At 42.1% G+C, this 22,689-nt stretch overlaps 1 protein-coding gene across 5 annotated transcripts in view; it reads left to right on the top strand.

Annotated features, from left to right (window-relative positions):
• bt (projectin protein bent) overlaps positions 1-22,689 on the top strand; it is a 250,126-nt gene that overhangs the window by 118,852 nt on the left and 108,585 nt on the right. For 4 of the 5 annotated variants that reach the window (XM_070525700.1, XM_070525701.1, XM_070525704.1 and 1 more), the window contains 13 exons: positions 62-332; positions 981-1,120; positions 2,365-2,506; positions 3,551-3,692; positions 6,885-7,009; positions 8,851-8,989; positions 12,688-12,818; positions 12,965-13,051; positions 13,206-13,412; positions 14,726-15,028; positions 16,321-16,478; positions 17,288-17,432; positions 18,630-18,774. In XM_070525700.1, the coding sequence (XP_070381801.1) occupies positions 62-332; positions 981-1,120; positions 2,365-2,506; positions 3,551-3,692; positions 6,885-7,009; positions 8,851-8,989; positions 12,688-12,818; positions 12,965-13,051; positions 13,206-13,412; positions 14,726-15,028; positions 16,321-16,478; positions 17,288-17,432; positions 18,630-18,774 (2,135 nt within the window). The remainder of the gene's footprint in view (positions 1-61; positions 333-980; positions 1,121-2,364; positions 2,507-3,550; positions 3,693-6,884; positions 7,010-8,850; positions 8,990-12,687; positions 12,819-12,964; positions 13,052-13,205; positions 13,413-14,725; positions 15,029-16,320; positions 16,479-17,287; positions 17,433-18,629; positions 18,775-22,689) is intronic. The other variant, XM_070525702.1, reaches the window with a different exon arrangement.

Consider the following 22,689-nt stretch of genomic DNA (forward strand, 5'->3'; position numbering starts at 1 on the left):
TTCTTGTCCATTAGCCTTCACCAAAAGTGTATGGCTCTTGTGCACTGTTTGGCCCCCGCAGAAACCAGACGCATTCCTCCAGCCACTGGAGAATGTGCATGTTAAAGAAGGCCGGGACAAGCTAGCCCGTTTCCAGGCTGTGTTTTCAAAGAGTGGTGTGAAGGGCAAGTGGTTCCGCAACCGCCAGGAAATCTTCATGGGCAAGAAGTACCACATGACGAGCCAGGGAGACCTGCACGTCCTCGAGGTCAGGAACCCAACAGTGGAAGATGGAGGACGATACACCCTCACTTGCCTTGACACTAGCTGCCAGGCACTGCTGGAAGTGGATGGTGTGTACGGCCATATGTCTCTCCTTTACTGTTTGCTTGCGTTTGTTTTCATGAGATTATCGCTGTTATCATGTTTTCGCTCAGCACAAGACACGGCTGCTGTATCCAAAGCTTCTTGAACATTGTCACCTATCCTTCAGTGAAAAATTCAGGCGTGCCCCACCATGTGTCACGAATAGTGTTGGACAGTCCCGAATGTATGCAAACACCAGCGATTAATCTCAAATATATGGTGAGACATGTATGAATAGCAGACACTGCTGCAATTTAGTTGAACAGAAAGAGAAAGCTACCATTTGTCAGAGAATGAATTACAAGTTTTGTACTATAATACAGGCAGCACAATAGACGATGCTTTATTTTCTTACCACCCAATGTTCTTCCACTATCTTAAATGTTGAAACATCTCTACATGAGGTTGTACATTCAATCATGTTTTTCTCGGTTTTGCAGTTTCAGGTGAACTTAGTCCTTGCCTGTCTACAACTGCTGTGCAGTTATCTAATCACATTTACAATATATTTTACATTCGACCTATTAGATAATTGTATGAATTGTCCATGTATGAACGATATCTGACATTCAAGCATTCAGCATTTCGCTTCATGATTATACTAATGACCTTTTGTGCTTGTGGCTCTTGCTCAGATCCGGACCCTGTGTACAAATTTGTGAAGAAGCTGCCTTCAAAGTCACAGCAGTATACCACCAAGGAACTGGTGCTTGAATGTACCACCAACAGCCACAAGGCCCCCGTGCAGTGGCTCAAGGATGACAAGAAGATAGCTGTGAGTATAATACCTTTTGTTCTCGCTCAACAGTTCTTGCAAAGAGTGCTGTTGTGAATATATTAAAGCTGTTAATATGAACCCCTTCCATGCCACGAACAAGCTGTATTGGTCCACGTCTCGTAAAAATCGCCATAGACAAACTCGGCTTGATTTCCTTTAATTTCGTTTAAGAATGGGCTGATTTTCAGCTTGTGAACAATCCTTTCATTTTCTTTCAATTTCATTTCCTCATCACTGATACTTTTCATTTTCATATATAGTGCTGTTAAACTTCAATATTCCAATAGTTGGTTAAGCTTTTGTATAAGTAAACACTCAAAAATATTGTCTGAATTGTTTTTCGTGAGGGGTTCCACTGTAAATGAATTGGATGTTTTTGGTCAGGATTCAGGATAATCGCATGGCACAGAAGAGGTTGATGTGTTGTCTACACTCTTCTAAGTGGTGTGTCAAAGCTCTGACTGTTTGTAATATAGTTATGAATTAATGGTCCTTTATGTGAATCCACTAATCAGAGTCATGGAAGGCTGCTCCACCAAAAAATTAGCATGTGGTAAAATAAAGCTCACATTTGTCACTCACACTTACCTAAAGGTGCATATTTTATCATTATTGATATCTGACCTGCTTTGCCTAACCTTTTCTCTTCCACAGGTGGCTAAACTTTTGCCATTTTTCCTTGACATTTCTCTTAGTTCAGTTCAAGGAGTATATTGTTTTCTGCACAAAATAGTCACATGCGAGAAAGAATACATATTATACGAAATATATATGCTGGATTTAATAGGCAGGCCATTTAAAATGCTCTGATGAAAACCATGTTGGCAGCTACATTTAAATTTGTGACAAGCTGTGCTCATGTACTAATCGCCACTGCAGGCGCAACTTTAACATGGAAAGTTCAGGTAGCTGTCCACATTAGTGAACTAAAGTCTGCAAGCACAAATTGTGTTCTACAAACCATTAATGTGATAGATTTGTTGGGAACATCAAAAAAAGTGTGTGCATGCCAAGATTGAGTGCAGGTTCCCGCTGGGTTCAAGTCACTGTGTAATGAAACCCTGTCCAGGTAAAATCAAGGATGAAATTACATTTCCATGTTCTGTGGTGTCAGGATTCATAGTAGCTTGACTTCGGCATATCAGCTTCCATACTTCAGGTTCTCCACAATGTTATTCAGTGTTAGTTCATTTTAATATTAGTGAGAAAAGTGCCCATTTCGTGTGTGACCATATTTGCAGGCAAGTGACAAGTACATAATTGAGCAGGACCAATTCGGCAAGAAGATACTGCGTGTCCAAAACTGCACCTTGGATGACACTGGTCTATACACCTGCAAGATCAGCTCAGAAGAGATGACTACTTGCAAGGTCACCATTACAGGTGATACACTTATGTATGACACCCAACGTTTCTCTTTATCAAGTAGTGGAATGTCTCTTCAGCACAGGTAGCTTCAGGAAGATGACTGATTTTGTTGAAACATCATTTTTTTTTTTTGCAAGGCCCAGAAAGATTTTCTTTCCAAGTTACACTGCACTTACAGCCTGAATTTGTTCACAAGGAACCTATAGAGTGAAATCCTGATAATTCAAAATCTCTTTATTCGAATTGACGAATAATTCGAACTGCTCTGTTGGTCCTGGCAGAGTCCAATGTATTTGAATAAAAAAAAGCTTCTATGAATTTGAACTGGAAAAACTGCATAATGGCTATTTCATACGCAAATTTCTCACTTCCATGGATGGCTTTTCGGACAAACCTGAGCCAAAGGCAAAGGTTTCTATGTGTATCTAGCTACCTCAGCATCACGTGTTGTAAAAAATGACAAAAGTGGTGTGCGAAGCCAAGACCAAAGAGTGGTGTGCCCTCCTCTCCCATCCAGCTTAAAAGGACCAGGAAGGAGGCTCCAGCGTACACTTGATCACCTTGCCACACACTCACCTTTGCCTCCTATCCTCCCTCCTAGTATGTGCTTGAGCAGATTACTGTGTGCTCGACCACGTCATTTCCAACATTGTGTACGCTGGAGGACAGCACACATTAAACCACCATCCTTCTAAGCTCACCTTCGCACACTTTCCCTCACGTCCACAGCAAACAGCTCATGAGGCACGATATTATTGCACTTGGATTTTGAACGGATCCTTGTCCTCTTCTGACACTTGTCATCCGACCAAGAATTTCGCTATCATTTACGAGTTTTGCCTTTACTACTGTGTCTGATCATGTTGGGGTGCAAAATCCACACCACCAGACATAGTCACTATGTTTAATGTTGCTGTCGTATTCACCTGTGGGATCAGCCCATTAGCCAAGCTGCATTTTGCAGGTTGCCACAGCTCACGGTTATAGCAGTACCACCTTGATTCCTCAGAAGGCAGCAAGGCATAGTATTTGAGCTCTTGTTTCTACCTCTATTCACAGAACAAAAGTTCCAGTTCATGAAGGGCCTGAAAAGCTTCAAAATCTTTGAGGATGACTCTGTCACACTCGAATGTGAAGTGGACGAGTGGGAGGCCCCCGTGCAATGGTTCAAGGACGGCAAGGAGATTAAGGGTGACAAGCAGTAAGTGAATGAATGAATGCAGCTTTATTTCCCATTAAACATGGAGGAGGGTGAGAAAAAAAAAAGCCATAAAGAGACGACTTGAAAAACTCAACCCGCTGACAACACACGGCAGCGACAGGTCAGCAAAACACGCAATAAATAAAACTAATAGTGAAAGGAAAGGACAGTAAAGGCATAAATTTGGTGCAGCATGTTAGCACATACAAAAAAAACCTCTGACATTGACAAATACGTTAAATCTATAAAGTGTGCGGTGAAATTTGTCAGCAAAAGAAGCAACGGTAATAACAAAAAGCAGTATGTCACATAGAAGTACCTTGACAAAAGCACTCAAGAACAATTTGTATAAACAGAAGTGAGTAATTAACATAATGAATAGTGCAGCCAAATAAGATTGTTTAACTAGCGAAATGTCTATGCCCAATACATAAAATTCATTTAATAAGCGTGGCAAATTACTGTTCAGTGGTTGTAAGCCATACGTGGAACGGCAAGTTGGAACTTTCCAAAGTTCAGTCATCCGAGTGTCATGGGTGGCAGTATTTTCTAAATTCACAATTTTTGTAAACAAGAAATTCATCTGCTTAACACCTAAAAAATATGCTTGCGCTAGCCTATGCCGGTATAGGTCGCTAAAGTTTCACATTTTGTATCTCTTGAACAACTGCGATGTAGGCTCATGATAGGCGAGGTTTGCAATAACCTGCAGAATCCTTTTTTGAGCGTTTATGAGCCTCATAACATTTCTTTGTGTGATTGTGCCCCATGCTAAATTACAGTAATTTAAACAGGAAAAAAAAAGAGATTTGTATGTTAATAATTTCATGGATTGTGGTAGCAAATGACAATTTCTGTTTAATATGCCTGTAGTATGGCCTCATTTTTGCAATATGTAATATACGTGTTATTCCCTTATTAACGTCTCAAAAAAAGTAAACACCAAGAACATTTATAGATTTAAGAATTTCAATTTTCGAAGAACAAAAAGGGATGTTATATTCTGCTAGAATTCATCTGTTTTTAGCTCTAAAAGTTACTGCTTTGGTTTTATTTGTATTGATGTCTAGCTTGCTTCTTTTCGTCCACGAATCTAATTCTTCCATAACATTATTCACCTTTGAAAATGCCTTGTCTGGAGATGAAGAGGTTACAAAGATACTGGTGTTGTCAGTATATATGGCATATTTAGCAATGGGAGAAATGTGCACTATGTCATTTATGCACAAGTTCTTGCTGCATGGAATTCTGTCTGGAAGTAAGACAGTGTGGCAGAACGTATGATGCTTAAAGCAAATATTTGGGAATCTGTCGGAGTGGGTGGTGATCTACTTAACAGATCAGCTATCTTTGTAAAAATATCTGTAACTGATGTTAACAACAAATTAATATTGTGTTGTTGTCCACAGTTTTAAAATAATATTGTCTGAGCTGTAATGTACTTTTGAAGTTTGTGTGGAAGTGAGCATGTGATAAGCATGTGATATGTACTGCTATGATTTTTCAAAATTATTTTCTTTGCTGTACTGTCCACTGCTGCAAGAAGTACAGTTTTTCAGGGTGGCTAAGGTCTTAATTGTTAGGCATTTTGCCTTTAGTCCTTGTCTCCTACAAGCATATTGTGGTCTTGCTACTGATAAACAAGTCTGAGTTTCTTCGTCTGCCTTGACAATAGACTCTAGAGGATTACAGATGCAATTAGGAATCGAGCGAATTGATGAGCTTTTGAAATTCTGAACAAATATGTCATGAGTGTTGGGAATCTGAATGCTATATTGTAGTGGACACAAAAAGAGGAAGGAGTACTGTTTTGGAAAAGCTTACAGTACTTTTCGCGAGTGATCCTTTCGTTTTAAATCTTGGTGATAGCTGTGATGCAGCCCCATTACATTTGGTGACAGCAAAGAACAGCATCTGTGGCACCTTCCATCCCAAGCCAAGCACCATAAGCAACAGCCCTTAGGCTCATCACGGTGGCATCTTAGGAACCTATAATTTTGAGATTTTAAAAACATTGCAAATGACAGGAGATGAGACGAAGAAAGACAGACTAAAAAATACACTGGCACAATGCTGTGTGTGTGTCTTTCTTCATCTGGTCGCCCAGTCGTTTAGGCTTTTTCTTTAAATCTTTGGGGTACCGTACCAACTTGCCCAAGCTTCCACCCTAATTCATGACGGTTCCTTCTCCTGGAGCACTTACCTGGTCCAGTTTGAGGCAGTCGCTGCACTCAACCGATGAGACTCTGCAACACTGATGTATCAGTACAAGCTTACCAAGCAGTGTAGAGCAAATAAGCTGCTTAAGGTCTAGCATTCTGGGCCCATTTCTTTAATTTATGATGTTACCTAATGAAGTTCAAAGTAGGCATAACGAAAAAGAGTGACAATGAGAAAGAGAACGTCAAGAAAGAACGACAATGTGAGCACTTGCTTTAAGGTATGTGCGAAAGTGCAAAAATGTAGCAAAGTGCCAAGAGAAAGTTAAGCAGTAGTTGCATGGTGAAGCATGTCACCATATTTGTTCCACGTAATGCAAAAATTGTGTACCAGACCTTCTTGACATGCAGGAAGACATATGTGAGCAAAAGGAGTTGATCTATTGACACGTGTCCAAAGGAACACAAGAATTCATTAGCTGCTTCCACTAATGCTCTTTTGGCTGCACACTGCTGTTCATGCAGTTGTGATCCTGATTTTCATAACCCAACCATTGGGTCTAGGCATCATATTTAGACATTGTGCGAAATAGTCAAGTCATTATACATAAAAAGAAAAGACACATGCATTAGCCAGACATTACATTTACTTAATGATAAAGAATTTGCTTTCTTGACAACCACATGTTGTGTTCCTTGAATGGCTTGCTGTTCATTGTTAGGTTTCGCTGTCACCTTTCTTTTTATTCCTCTTTTCTGCTGTTGTTGGGCCATCTGTCATGATCATATATATTCTTAGTCTATTTCAAGAAAATTAGTTTAGGTGCTCGTGTCGTTGTTCTTTCTTTATGTCGGTGTCTCATTCTAAATTTTTTTTTTTTTTTTCACCATGGTGCATTACCAACTCTCCCTGTGGACCGTCTTTCTGCAGCACAAAGAAGGCTCTGTCAATAGCATGATATCCTCCTGATTTATTTATTTCAACTTGCCTTTTGTCTCATGCTAATAGAGCATGCCTTTAATTCAATTACAGCTATGAAGTGACTGTAGAAGGCCGTAAACGCCGCATCAACATCAAAAAGGCCAAGATTACTGATGAAGGCCAGTATGTTTGCAAGACAAACTCGGATGAGACGAGTGGAGAACTTCTTGTGGAACGTAAGTGGAGAATATGTTCCTTGTCAGCCTTGAAACCGAGAAACTTTTTGTGTGCAATGAACTCTCAATAATTCTAGCGCAGGTATAATTTGTAGTTCGAGTGAATGCAAACACAGCTAAATGTTCTCGTTAATTCACCTTGTTTTTAGTACAATTCACCCCTCTTAATTTGAAAGCAACTTTAAGTTATTTAAATTTTTTTTATTCCACGGGAAAAAGAAGCGGGAAGATAAAGTGTACTTCTGCTATCTGATCTTGTGCTGTGTTTTTGTGCTGTTCCCAACTATTCTCATAAATATGTATAAGCAAGCTTAATTTTCAACCATTCTGCAAGATAATGTGGTTTCTGCGACCAACACTAAAAAATCCATTCATACTATACTCGATAACTGAAACTTGTTTTGCAAAGAAGTGCCATCTTGAAGCTTTTTGTGTTGACGAAGAAGTCGGCTGCAGATGACAATTCATTTACAGCACGTGCAAACATTTAATAAGATTGACCTGTACATAGTTCTTATTTTCATGTGTCTTGTATGTTGTGTATTCTATGAAACAGTTTGCTAAGTGCCACCTCTGCTTTGATCTCTCTGTGATTGCAGTATTCATAAAAAAATAACCTTTTGCTGGTTGCAGTAATTCCGTATGTGCATAAGACATCACTCAGTTTGAAGAAGGTGTATAACAGGCCAGGAATTAGGCTGCTTTTCACTACCCCAAATTAGTTTGGTAATACGTGGCAAAAAGTCAGTCGCAACAATGAAAAAAGATGTGGAAGAAAGCATAGGACAGCAGTTTGTTAAGTGCCATTGTAACATTGTTTACTGGATTTCTCTTTTTTACGGACTTTTCTATGTCGGACAAACATAGTGTTGTGTGAATGACCGCATGCGGAAACATTTAAATAGATCATTAAGCAAGGAAGAGATAGCCACCTATGATTGCACTGCGTTAAATGCGGCTGTGAGCCATTTTTTGAAGGTTGTGCAGTGCTGTCAAATTATCATGACGAGCGTGCACAACTTATCTCTGAAGCTTTTCACATCCAGAAGAGTAGCGATGGTTGCGTAAGCTTTCCTTCAATTTCACTCCTTCTAATGAAAATTTCATTCTTATTGGAGTGACTACATTATTCTCTTTTTCTATGCACGCTGCCTTCACATTTCTTCCGGTTTTTCTTACAAAGTGGTATACTTATATATGCTGCTTGAAAGAATAAACATTTGGTTGTTAATCAGCACTGTTGTGTGTCCCTCTCTCATATCCTGCTATTTTGCGCTGTTTCCGCACATGTCACAACATATTTAGCACCAGCAGCACCAGGCTTGGCAACATACTATTCTGTTATTTGTCGTAGGGGACTGGCTCTAATGAAGTCATTACAATGTATTACATTACTCCTTGCTGACTAAAACTGTCCCTAGTTTTGCTGCTTTGTTCACATCAGCATTGACATCCTTGTGATACAATGCTGCACAGATGGCTGGGCGATATTTTCTTCTTAGTCTAACACAGCAAGCCAGCATTATATGCACTTCGGTAATAACGCAGTGGCTAGTGCATTGTGCCATCAGTTGCAAAGGCCAACGTTTGATACACACTTCCAGCAGTAAGCAAAGCTTTATTTTACTGTGATGAATGGGAGATGGATGACGCATAATACATTCCCATTACATTTATCTGACTTCCACTGCCTTCCCTACGACTTTCATTGAATTGTAGACTCCACCCTGACACTGCTGTCTATGCAGTGTAGAGACATGTTTAAGTAGCCTTGTTCATGAAACTGATGCAAGTCGGATGTGTTTTCATCGTCTCATGTTTTTTCCATTTTTCGCTTGCAGCGGCCAACAAGTTCAACAAGAAGCTAAAAGATGTGGATGCTCTAGAACGAGAGCAAGCCATCCTGGAGGTTGACCTTCTCGACAGGTATGCTCCACTCAAGTGGTTTAAGAATGGCGAGGAAATCAAGCCAAGTGACAGGTAAGACCATTCTGGAGAAATTACTTTATGAAGAGTTGGGGTCACTGTATTCTTTCATATAACATTTCATTTCTGTCATATCACTGACATGACCCATGCCATCCTTAGCTTCTTGTCATTTAAACCTTCTTTGAGATTGTATTGCCACCTCTTCTTAAAGGGCCCCTGAAACGGTTCGGACAAATTTTGTAGACGCAGAGGGTACAGCCTAAGTAGAACATTCGCACCACCATTTAAGTGAAGCGTTACGCATTAATGGAGCTACAAGCGATTACAAGTTACCCTCCTCCCTAGCCATGCTTTTCCTCCTCAACTCATTCGGTGAGCGATCGGGGCTTCACTGGTCCTGCGTCACGATGCGACGTCACATCATCCGCTTTCTGGTTGTTTTGAAGCCCGCCCCTGGCCGCGCGAAACGTTTCCGCTAGCGGCTTGGCCGTCGACCCCAAGCGAGATCTATCGAAGCAGCGTGCGTTACGAGCATTCTGTCGTAGCGCCGAACATGTTTGGTATTCTGGTAATCGCGCACTAGCAGATCGTTTCGACGGAATGGTGAAGGCATAAACTCAAGCTGATAAAGGAACTTTAGCGCAGATGTATGTGAGCAGCCTGATCGGTCTCCACGGTCCAGCCACCCGTTGGCGCAGAGCTTAACCTACCAAAGAAAGAGCTAATATTTCTCTAACCAAGTGTAAAACATTTTAAACATTTACAAAAACAACGTGTTCAGTATTCACGTTCACACTCCTGTCAAAAAATTTACACCAGCAGCAAAGAAGAATGCATTTTGTTACTGCTACTGTGTGTGGTTGAGCTCTATGCCACCAGGTGGCTGCACCATGTAGACCATTCACATTTGCGCTTCTGTTCATCCCCTGTAACGACACGCAAGGGGACACAGCCAGGCCCTGTCCCTCGCGCTTGCATTTACCCTAATATCGGACTCGCGAAACGCTATTGCATTAGTAATCTTCCGGTGTAAAGTGACGGCCGCAATCGTGCAAATCTTGGCACCCATCGGATAGCGGCTGTCCAATGCGCTGCAGCCAGTCCGCTTGTCTACTGGCTTGCAGAAGGACACGGTATCGCAGCTTGACATATTGCCAGTCGCTACGTTTGCAGTCCACAACGCAACAAAGTCGAATCATAGCGCTCGCGAAAAGACAGACCGACACTGACTGCGGAGCTCTCGTCAAAGACGGAGCACGTTGTAACACAAGCAGATGACACTTGCTGTGTGCCGAAAGTGCTTAAGTGTACTGCAATATTGTTCTTGTGCATTCTGTTTATGTTACTTTCTTTTTATAAAAACAAATTAACATTCCAACTATTACAAACATCATTTGTTTACCATAAAGTTGGAAAAATAATCGATCACGCGCCCTGGTCAGCCAATCGGATAGCTCGCCCCACTGATGTCATATGGGCGATTTCCGTCATATGGGTAGGGGCGGCTTAAAATTCCGCCGAGCAGTGTGCTGCGATCAGCAGCGATGTGCATTTTTAAAACTTTATAATAAATTATAGCGGAGCACTTAGATGTGTCAATTAACGATCAGAAAGACCTACTCTAACGACTCAGTACGTTTTTAGAAAATCGTCAAAATCGTTTCAGGGTCCCTTTAAGTGAACAGCCCTATTTCCTATTACCACCAAAGTCAACTGTGAACACTTTCATGACAATGTAGCTCTTGTCTCCTCTCATTATGTGCCCAAGCTATCCGAATCTACCATATTGAAGCTTTCCTACAATGTCTGCAACTTTCACTGTTTCTCAAAAGCATTCATTTCGAGTTTTATCCATTGATGCTTTATATTTTACAGCATAAAATAGGATTATTTAAATCAATCACTAAAGCAGAATCCTGTGTATCAGTGAACTTAAAGGGGCTCTGAACCACTTTTCATTAAAGTGGAGAAATGTATTCGAAGTTAAGTTAGGCTACTTCAGAATTTTTCCACAAAACGTACTTCAATACGTCAGCAGAGGCCGAGTTGTTGGCAATCAAACACGCCTTTCATGGTGCTTCTGCTCGTTCTTCAATGCCTTGCCCTGTGAAGGCTGCAGCGGAGCGGGGCATGTCCACAATGCTCCGCATACTGAACATCACTATGGCGCGCAGTTCAAATTTGATTTTGTATGTTCACATAGATGCCACTATTCCCGATTTTAATGCCTGCAACGCACCACACACAGCAAACGCGCCAAATGCGGTTGTCCTCAACAATCTGCAGTGCTCTGAGCCAGTGGATTCGTCACAGCACCCTGCGGTGGCTGCAGTATCTACGCTACGTAGACTGCAAGCTACATGCAACAGCAACACTTGCTTTGTGCACGACAGGGCTAGACTACACGCTCATGCTCCTATGCTGCTGTCTGCCTGTGCTACGTGCTGCTGACCAGCTTTGTCCTGCACCAGCTTGACCTACGGATAGTAGCCACGTCCAACTTGTGCATTTTGAAGCGCTATCAATAGCTTGATCACTACAAAGCGAAGTCTTCCAAGGCGCCTAACCAGGAGCGGCCAGGAGTGAGTGCGTGCTGGCAAGTGTGCGTGTGGTCTGACCTTAACTTTCGCGTGGTTCAAGGCTAGTTCAATGTTCAAAACTAGTCAAAATTAGTGAGACCCAATGGCTATGACACCAATAAGCAGAGGGGCCAAAGTTTAATTCCTACGTGGGCGGCCACGGCTGAGCGTGAGCCAATGATAGAAGAAGAAACTGACAATAGTCGGCTTCTTTCAGAAGTACATAATTACTATCGAAATTCTAAAGCATATTTTCGTTTACTTCTGCCTGTTTTTTGACTGCGTCAACAAATATACACAGCAACAGCAGGTAGTAGTGCACTGATCCAAACACCCTTCTTGACTGATGTCAGCTATTGGCCAGTAGCAGCCGCATATGATGATACACTATATTACAACATAAAATGTACAGAAAAGAGCGAGTAGCAGGTTTTTATTGAAATGAAAGCGTTTTAGAGAACAGTGACTGTGCTCCACTTGCGAAATCCATGCGCCGCGCATGACTTAAATTTGGCGGAGATGTTCACAGCAGCGTGTGCTATCCACAGTCTGTGTTTTTTCGCCAAGCCTGAGGGGCGGTTCAGGGCCGCTTTAACTTGAGAGTCTGAGCCTTATTCTGTTTCGTCCCTTTATGTGTCATTTTCGTCGTGCTGTTCTGCCACTATGCAGTCAAAGTGCCAAGTCTCATGCTCATGCCTAAAAAACAAGTACACCTTTGAAATTTCGTCCTGAAATAGATGTGTTTGTATCATCAAGCTCATGTTGATATCATCACGTTTCTGTGGCACAAATGTTGTACAGCAGAGGCTGGTGTGGTGGGTGTGCTGTGGTGCAGCAGGCATTCTGCATAAGTTTACCAAAATAAACTGTAACATTTGGGAGGAATAATACCATGCTCCCAGTGGGCTAAACTGTTCCTGGTATTTTTTATGCCATTTTAAACCTGCTTGGGTAATTTTACTGCTGAATGACTTAAACCATGTTAGCATGTCTCACTGAGTTCAAATTGAGGGGAGATAACCATGTTTAGTACAATGAAATACTTTGTATGTAATGGTAAAATAAATCACTGGTGCACTCGTCAACATTTTTCTTTTTTTCCTGTCCTCATTTATTCCCCATCGTGAGTGCATAATTTTCTGTAACTAATTTTTGTTTTCTGCCATGTAGGATAAGCATTAAGCAGCTTGAAGATGGTCGCCACCAACTGATCATTAACAAATGTGAGCTTGATGATACGGGCGAATATTCAATTGAGTGCAAGGACCTCAAGTGTGCCTGCAAGCTAAGCGTGACTGAAGGTGAGCCCATGTTTATGGCCACTGTTTTCTAAGTTTCTGCCTTATGGGGACTTCGTTGCTCCAATCATCAGAAACGCACATTCACAGAAGTAGAAACATTGTTACTGCTTGGTCACAAATGTGGTTTCTCTTATTGTTTCTTTCAGCTGAAAAAGCTCCAGTCATTAAGCTGGACAAAACAGACTACACCGGAGACACTGGAAAGCCACTTACTATAGAGATCCCATACAGCGGTAAAGCTTGTTTTATTACCTTGAATTTCTATTTTGCTGTTCACTGACATGCCACATGAATTAAAGTTTGCAACAGCACTTCCTAAACGTTTAGTGCTGCAGCAGTGACCTTTTGAAGCTCTGTTTCACATGCGCCACTGCTTCCTTGCTCTAGTGACTGGTGTGAGAACGTCAGATGTTGTTGGCAAGTTGCTGCGTAATGGACAGCCGGTCTCCACCAAGGAAGTTGATGTTGTTGTGAAAAATGACATGGTCCTCGTGACCTTCAGGAAGCCTGTTCGAGACACTTCTGGTCCCTACGAGTTTTCTCTGAGTAACTCGCAAGGAGAGGCAAAGCTACCACTCAACATCAACATTCTGGGTGAGTAAACGAATCCAGCTGGTAAGCTTATGTGTTTTATGCATTTGTGTTGATGCAAACATGGTATTTAGTAACAAGGCTATCCTTCCTTGTGTAACAGTATTTCAACTTAATATGGCCATTTTTCAATTCAGCCTAAGGGTGGCAACAGAGGGTAGAAATAAGAACATGCAAATAAAATATAGAGGCATAGAAAAAAATTTTGGCAGTGTTTTGAAAGAAGTTTGGCACGTCAAGTGACTGTGGGTTATGCTGATTAAAAGCAACAAGGAACTCTACTGAAAATTCTAATGCAAAGACTGATAGCCTGTTAGGTTCTTGACATTTATATTGGTGTTATAGTACTAGGCTAATAGGAGAAGGCTAGTAGCCTGAGTTAGTCAAGAAGGCTTATTAGCACTGACACTAATAGGTGTGTTTGGCCAGTCTAGTCAATGTGCAATCATGCCAAGCAGCTAGAATGTTAAATTGTGCAGCACGAAGCAGGACACAGGGACACAGAAAAGATGAGGATGAGCACTTACTGCCAACTGAAAATTTATTGTTTAATGCTGAAGTTTATAGAAACACAGAAGGAAAAGAACATGTGAAATGTGAAATAAAACAGAGATACCATCATCGCCTACTGCTCATGCCGACATTGTCAAGATATGCCAACTCCATTTGCGATAAGGCCGGGGATGGCTTGCTTATGCATGGGCATCCTTCACATGCCATGTTAGCTGCTTTGACAATGATGCGTGTACGCTCATCCTTGTGCGTGCAGTCCTCGTCTTTTCTGTGTCCCTCTTTCTTGCTTCACATTGCACCATTTAACATTATAGGAAACCAACTAGCCCAAACCACCACCCTTCTAAGCAACTAGAGCCTGTACTCAGCGTGCCACAGTGACATGCATGCGTGCAGCCTCGTGTGAGACTCGTGTATTCTCATTAGCTGTGTAGCCACCATACCAAATATAACATAAAACCTGTTGAACTAGCATAAATTTTTAAAAAATCAATACAGCACTAATTCTAATACAACAATTTAAGCAGTAATACAATTTTCTCTTAGAATTTTTGCTTGTGAGACATTTGTGAACAACCACCATGCAACATGACAGCTAGAAGAAAAGGTACATGCATGCATAGTACTTGCATTGCTAGCATGCCTTGTATGCTATCAATGTGCATGTGTTCTCCTTGTTTGTATTTTGTTTTTGTTTTTGTTTTTACGTTCTTTTGCGGGGGCAGCAGCAATGGGCTGTAGCTCCTGTGATAACTGAGCAGAGTTTGTGCCATTACATTTCATGTGCCATTCTTGAACTCCAGACGTGCCTCAACCACCTGAAGGTCCTCTTGAGGTCACCGACATCTACAGGGATCGCTGCAAGCTCAAATGGAAGCCACCAAAGGACACAGGTGGTGTCCCACTGCAGCACTATGTGGTGGAAAGGCAAGACCTTGGTGTCAGGGGAGGCTGGACTGAAGTCCTTACTACTGAGGACACTCATGCTGATATTACTGACCTGACACCTAAGAAGGAGTATAAGTTCAGGGTGCGCGCTGTGAACAAAAAGGGTGCATCAGAGCCACTCAATGCTGACAGAACAACCTTGGCCAAGGATCCGTATGGTGAGTTTGACAGAGCTTGGTCGCAGTCTTACACGTGCGAAGACATGAAACTGGAAGGAACTGCTGACTGCAAACACATGACACTCTCTGAACAAGAACACAGCGAACACTACAGGAATGTGGCATTTCCAACACTTGCAACTTGAAGAGACCAAACTGAAGGGAGTTCATGACTGCAGACACACAATACTTTGTCTGAACAAGAACATTGTAAACACAAAAAGAACAAGGCAGTTTGTCTCCTGACACTAGTGGCTGGCTTTATTATGAAACTTGCCACCAAAACGCCTTACTTCTGCACTGAACCGCTCAGAGCTATTTCAGCATCAGACTTCTGAGCAAAGAATGTGGAGCTCTGAGTTATGTCTGTGGCCTGAGCTTGTGGGAAAAAACAGCTTAGAGTCTGTGGAGCGCTCTTGTTGGAGCCTTCAATGTGCAGCATGAAGAGCACAAAACTGTTGCTGAAACCAGAGCACAGCTGGTTGGACGTGTGTCCAGCAAAGACATATCACGATTCTGACATCTCCCAAATCACGCTTTGCCAGATCACGGCTGGCAAATGTCACAAATGCTCAACAGGTCATGCCTTCCAGATCTCCCGGATATCAACAAGATCACACCCACCATACTTCCCAGAAACCCATCACCAAGTGCTTTCCCCCCATGCACAGCACTCTCTTTAAGCAGATACAAAGTTCCAGTTCAGAATCGTCACTGCCAAATCTTCCAGAAAGTTACCAGGTCACACCTGCCAAATTTCCTAGACACTCACCAAATCACAGCTGCTGAACCTTCTAGACACCTGCCTGATCAAACCTGCCAAATCTACCAGACACCTACCAAATCACTGCTGGCAAATATTCATCCAACTTCATTTTGCCCTACATTCCCAGCTCCACATCAGCACTTGATACTCAGCATGAGCTTGTGGGACAAGGCACAGGACAAAAAGAGACAAGCAAAACAACGCACCACGACCACTACCACCTGTTTATTCAACATGAATCGCTCATATATGTATGGAGTATAGTTCAATAATGACATAAACATGCAGATTTAAAAGACATGTTTCCCATAATTGTATGCACCACGCAATTTTTTCTTGTTTTAGAACCATGTTTGTTTATATATTATAGAAACCATATTCTTTTTAAAGCAATATACTACTTTAGTCACAGCCATCTTCAGTAAATGCTTCCACTGTTAAGTGCACTTTTTCTCTGGTCAATCATTGAAGTGATGTGTCACAACTTGGTGCAGATCACTTCATGCACTTGCCTATTGCCTTGCAGATGAACCCTCCAAGCCAGGAAATGTTGAGGTCACTGACTGGGATGCAGACAGGGTTGATCTCAAATGGCAGAAGCCTGAAAAGGATGGTGGTGCACCCATCGAGGGATACATCATTGAGTACAAGGACAAGTTTTCCAGGGACTGGGTTCCTGCTGCTGTAAGTTCAAACTGCTGTACAAAATTGGGTTTTTCCTCAAGCACATCATGCATGGTCTAGAAACTGGAATGCGTCATGATTACTATTGCTGTTTGTAAACTTCTTGCTACACTTTTATCTTTTACTATTATAGTTAATGTAGTCCAGAGATCTTGCAAGGTAGCACTTAAGAAAAAACAAAAATGTGAGAAGTTTAGATTGTCGTTCATTGTGATATATGTTTTTAAAAAGGTTTCCTGAAAATTGTGTTTGTAATAAAAATGCCTATGCATGTATACTTGATGAAACATCGACAAAGGTTCCCGAGCCATTGTACTTTTCAAATTTTTCGCAAATACTAAATGTGCAGAAGTATTTAGTTCCATGGGAAAATCCATGCCCCCCCCACGCAATGCCTTGTGGCAATGTAGGTGAAGTGTAAATAAAAATAAAATAAATATTTGCCGAATGAGCCATTACACAATCGCCACATGCAGAGCCTGCTTTAAAAATATTATTATATCATTATGCTTGTTTTTGTTACATTCAAGTTTGTCAAACTTGTTGATTTTTTTTTTCTTTCATACTATGTAAAAGCTGCCTGACTCCTATCGTAGTTAACCTATCTTTGTCACAAAAAATTTGCTTTTCCACCACCCTTCTTTATTAATGCCAGGTGCTGCAACCATGTTCAGTGTACAGTACACAGTTTCTTATGAAGGTCTTCAGGATTGCTTCAGTTAAATCACATCGCATTGGGCTAGTACACGCTCAGTATTGATTATAAAATGTGTAAAGGTAGTAGCCTCATTTTGATTCATGTTGTGCAGAAAATTCCTGCTGACAAAACTGAAGGCAGAGTGTCGGACTTAAAAGAAGGGGTCCAGTACGAATTTCGTGTACGTGCTGTTAACAAGGCTGGACCTGGTGAACCCAGTGACCCCACGAAACCAATCATCTGCAAGCCGAGGTTTGGTAAGAAATACAATCCCACTTCTACTAAGTAAACATTCAAATGATTTAGCATTACATCCATAAGCTGGGATAGATTCTGTGGTCCTGAATGAATTTCAATCTCTACAGGGCTTCATTACCAACATCTTGGTGATTTCTTTTTACTGCAATAGCAGTATTGCATGTTCTTGTCCGTTCATGACTGGAAAAACATTTAGTATAATCAGAAGAATTTGAAGCAAACAAGAAGTGTTTTTGATGTAATAGTTCTGCGGAAACCCGCAAGGTGGAAAGAAGTAATTAATTAGGGGAAAACGATACATTCACCTAATCGCAGCATTTGCTACAAAAGAAACCCATACGGGTTCCTCAAAAGAAAAGCCTTGTATTTGAAGAAAAATTTGTTCTGATCCGAGACCAATTCGTCCTGGTCCCGGACCAGGATGAATTTTTATATTTAATTTTTCTTCAACTGCAAGTCTTTTCTTTTGAGGAACCCGTGTGGGTTTCCTTTGTAGCAGTTGCTGTGATTAGGTGGATGTCTCATTTTCCCTTAATTAAGAGATGTTTTTGTTCAGTGCACCAGGTTTTTATAACCTGGCTGCTTTGATGTCTTGAGTAGTGTGACAATAGCACATGACTATAACCCGTCATTGCATTCGAAATGTCAACTGGGTTTCACCAGTGAATATTAATAAAATTAAATTGAATGCAATTGAATAGTACTCTTGTAAGATGCTCTATGTCTACCATCGTGACCAAGAGCAGTACTGGTCAATGCTTAACATAGCGCACATTTAGCACACACATTCACTTAGCATGTGTGAACTTGCATCCACTGGGACATTGTGTTCTTTGCCTTTCAATTTATCCACCAAAAATAAGGTAGTTGATTTCAGGTTTCACTTCGAGCTTTGAAATTTGATCGCACTTTTCTGAGCAATAATAGCTGCTAACATCTCGTGTATAAAATCAGTTATATGTCGTACTCATTGTGCCTGCTGTTGCAAACCTATGCTTCATAGTGTGCATTCTTTTTTGACAAAATTTGAGCATGTGTACACTGCATTTGTATAATGTTCTGGCTAATCAATATGATGTTGGTTTTTGATTTCTTAATTTCATAATTTTAGGCTGTGCATAACATTTTATATTTCCTTTCATTGCTTGTTTTTATTAAATTTCTCACTGGAATATGTGTTCCTTCTAACCACACAGTGAAGCCATTCATTGTGGGCGATGGATTGAAAAACCTGACCATCAAACGAGGTGCCATGATCAAGTATGACATTGAGTTCAAAGGTGAACCTCCACCGGAAGTGACCTGGGAGCGCAACAGCACCCAGCTGAAGGCCACTGACAGGCAAGTACTCTCCGAAAATTGGCAGGTATCTGTGTCGTCGTTGGGGATACAAATTTGTTTTCTGAGGGCTCAAAGTCACTAAGTATTCTCATACTGTTTGGTTGATCTTTATTGCATTTCTTCGAAATATAAAGCTGTCAAGGTTTTCTTTCTGTAAAAAATAAATGTCAATTATACAGTATTTAAGATTTTTAAAACCACATACACAGAAGCATTTCATGCATTTGAAAAAAATGATAATTTCACCATCTCACAATGCATCAATGCATGCACATTATTCCTGCAGACATTCGTATACCAGAAGTCGTTGTTACCCTACTGCTACGATTATGTGCTAGGCAACGTTGAGTTGAGTGCTGAGGCTAGCTATACAGGTAACTTAAAAGGAGAACAACACGAGAGACAGGGACAAATGAAGAAGGGCACACATCAGCGCTGAAGTGTCTTTCTTCATTTGTCCCTATCTCTCGTGGTGTTCTTATCTTAAACATGAACTACCAATATGCCCAAGTTTCTATACTTCATACATAGGTAGCACATTGTACAGCTTGTTTCTCCTTTTTCCTTGGTACTACAGTTTACTTTAGTTAATTTGACCCTGACAGGACTGACGAAATTGACTGAATTATCCAGCGGGTCGAATTAAACAAGATGCAGAAAAAAAAAATTCAGAACACACCACTGATTCATTTTGCAGTATTTGCACAATCTTGATGCAGGCCCGCTTTCGATGTGTCCATAGCTGAAAAATGATGTAAAAGTGATATTCATACACCTGAACAAAAGCGAAATCTAATGCACATTGATTTTCTGGCAAGAAAAATGAGCACGGGTGTAATGTATGTTGCACAATGGTGGCCAATTTCCTAAAATCAGCTTCATAGCAAATTTCAAAATTTTTGAAGGTCAGCTTTGCTGCTATACAGCTGTGCTATGCAATAAAGCATACAAACGTCACAATCTATTCAATTGCACCACACAGGCAATTTTCAACCTCCTTCTCTTTTTTTCCCCTTTTTTTTTAAGCGTGGGGTGAAGACACGCCTTATAACCGGCTATAATAGCATAATCAGACATTTTGAGCAACCATTTTTACTTGAAAATCTTTCCAGCAGTGCCGAAAATAGGCATTTTTGATGGGACGTGACGTCTGTTCACTGTCCCCCAAGTTCCGCCGAGACATGCTGCTACTAAAAGGGTCACTATAAGGGTCACCATAAGGGTCACCATAAGGGTCAGGTGCATGCATGCTGACTGGTCAAGTTCAAATTATTTGGTGAACACCAGATTTAGGATCGAAATAACGAAAGTTTGGGCTCATAGAAATGGATGGGTGCCGGCTGGGACCATCGGTTGGGATCGAATTAACCGAAAATCAAGTTAACAGAAGTCTGCTGTACCTTTATGGAACCCTTTTCAGGTTCGATTTGCTTCGCTTATGGTCAGATGTGCAGAAGGGACAAAGCACGAGGGTAGCTGTCACTCGCAGTGCCAGACATCTCCTGCCATAGCTGCCATACATATATATTATCAGGGTCAGGCTGTATACCGGTAGCGTCGACCAAGTGCCCGAGTACTTGTATTTGATGACAGCCAGAATGGTTTTTGGCAGAATTCAGCTGTAGGCCGGCCCTTCAAAAAATGTCAAGAACGGCCGAGAGCCGATGGAGATGGCTCTCAAACATCGGGAAAAGAACAGTTATGCCATCAAGGTAACAGAGGCATGCGGACCATTTAAAACCACATAGAAGAGAGTCCATCATGTGTTCAATCGTAGCAGGGGCATTACATAGTCCGAAAGACATGACCTTAAATTGGTAGATGCCATTTGGGGTGACAAATGCAGTCTTTTCGTGATCCTTTTCATCAACAGTAATTTGCCAGTCACCCAAACACAAATCGATCAAAGAGAAATAACTGCCACTATTTAACCAATGCAGCACGTCATCGATACACGGAAGAGGATGCACATGCTTTTTCGTAATCATGTTCAGATGTCAAAAATCGATGCAAAACCTCCAGGTATTGTCCTCTTTGACCAGGCCGACGGATGATGCCCATGAACTGCAGGAGGGCTCAATGATGTCTTTGGAGAGAATTTTATCCTCCTCTGTTTGTATAACGTGGTGTGTTCACCTGTTGAGACACGATAAGGTCGCCTGTGGATAGGAGGAGCGTTGCTGGTGGAGATCGAATGGGTGACATTGTCGGTTAGACCTAGCGGATGATTGCCAAAATCAAACAGATCGTGGTAGAACATCAATACGTGGTGGAATGCATCAGTGTAGGCAGGAAACAGGTTGGGAGCTATCATTTTGGCAAACTGGTCTTGACCAGAGCTGGGTGGTGCCAGTGCCAAAGATTCAGCTGAGTCAGACGGTAGATCATATGTTAATGCAGGAACCATGAAGTCATTCAATGGGTACAGTACGGCAACTGTGACACCTTGAGCAAGAACCTGCACAGACGACCCAAAGTTCAGGAGGGGAAGCCACGCATGATTGCAGTTAACTGTGACAACAATGCCGGCAAGGGCTATTTGTTGGGTCAGGGGAACGTTGTATAGTGGGGATACCACATATTGGCCATTGTCAAGAGGCGGAAAAGGAGACAGGAACGTAGGTCGCAGCATCGGGTTGCAGCCAAATTCAATGCCCCAAAGTCGGGATTCGTCAGCAGCAATGTCAGCAGAGTATTCAGGCAACTCGAGGCGGAAAACGCCGGTTGAACAATCAATTAGTGCAGAATGGACTGTCAAGAAGCCTATTCCAAAAATCAGTTAGTGAGGGCACTCGGCGAGCACAGTGAAGAGAATGGATTTTGGGTGACCAGCAATAGTTACACGGGCTGCACACATTCCCATCGTAGCTGTGGTCCTGCTGTTGGCTACTCGCATGGCAGGTGACTTGGCAGGTGTCAAAACTTTCCAGAGATGCCTGCGAAAATCTGAGTGCATTACTGACACTTGAGCTTCAATATCAATGAGAGCTCAAACAGGCACCCTGTCAACAAAAACTTTGATTAGGTTCGGTCTGGGAGCAAGGGTCAGTAGAGGTTTTGCAGTCCGGGTCATCAATGCAGCCTCACCTCCAGGAGCTGCATCGTGTAATTTCCCAAGAATCGGCCAGAGTAAGGTGGAGATGGGGACCATCGAGATGGAGGCAAACGGGACTGGCGGCGTTGTGGTGAGGGCGAAATGGTTGGCAGTGTTCCTCCGTGTGGTAAAGTTGGAATTCTAGGGAACAGCAGTGAGAGGGGACAGCGGACGAGGTTCACATTTGAAGCTGTGGTCAGCGTATGGTCGAGGTGAAGAGGACCAGCGGCTGCGGCAGTGGTGGGAGATGTGGCCGATTCGAGAGCATTCCAAACAAATAGGTCTGTCGTCCAGTGTTCGCCACTCCGCTGGGTTCCTGTAACGTTGGCTTGAATTTGGTCTGGCTACAACAGTAGCAGCAATGATGGGAGCAGCAGGGACAGAGCGCTGGCCAACAATTGGCTGAATGTTCATATTTGCGACCTCTTGGCAGATGATGGCTTGAATGAGTGAGATGGTTAAGCCGTTTTGCGCCTGTGGATTGTGAGTGCTTGGAGCCATGGCCTCTAGCTCACGACAGATGGCCTGCATTAAACTCACTGATGCTGGCTACTGATGTAGCGTTGGTAGGTCGTTGCAGGATTAGGTAGCTGTATTGGGAAGCCGATCGAAGCGCTGTGCAATACTTTTGCTCTTAGCTTGCTTGAAGCACCAGCACTCCGTTGTAACGGACTCAACCATTGCACAGCTCCTGGAAAGAAGTAGGTTGAATGCATTGTTCTCGATTCCCTATAAAATGTGGCTGACGCTATGTGTCCCTGACATGTCCTTATCTGCTTTTCAACAAAGAGCCAGCATCTCCTGAATGTACGAGACTTACA

This window comes from Dermacentor albipictus, chromosome 9, assembly GCF_038994185.2.
Source record: "Dermacentor albipictus isolate Rhodes 1998 colony chromosome 9, USDA_Dalb.pri_finalv2, whole genome shotgun sequence".
NCBI lineage: Eukaryota > Metazoa > Arthropoda > Arachnida > Ixodida > Ixodidae > Dermacentor > Dermacentor albipictus.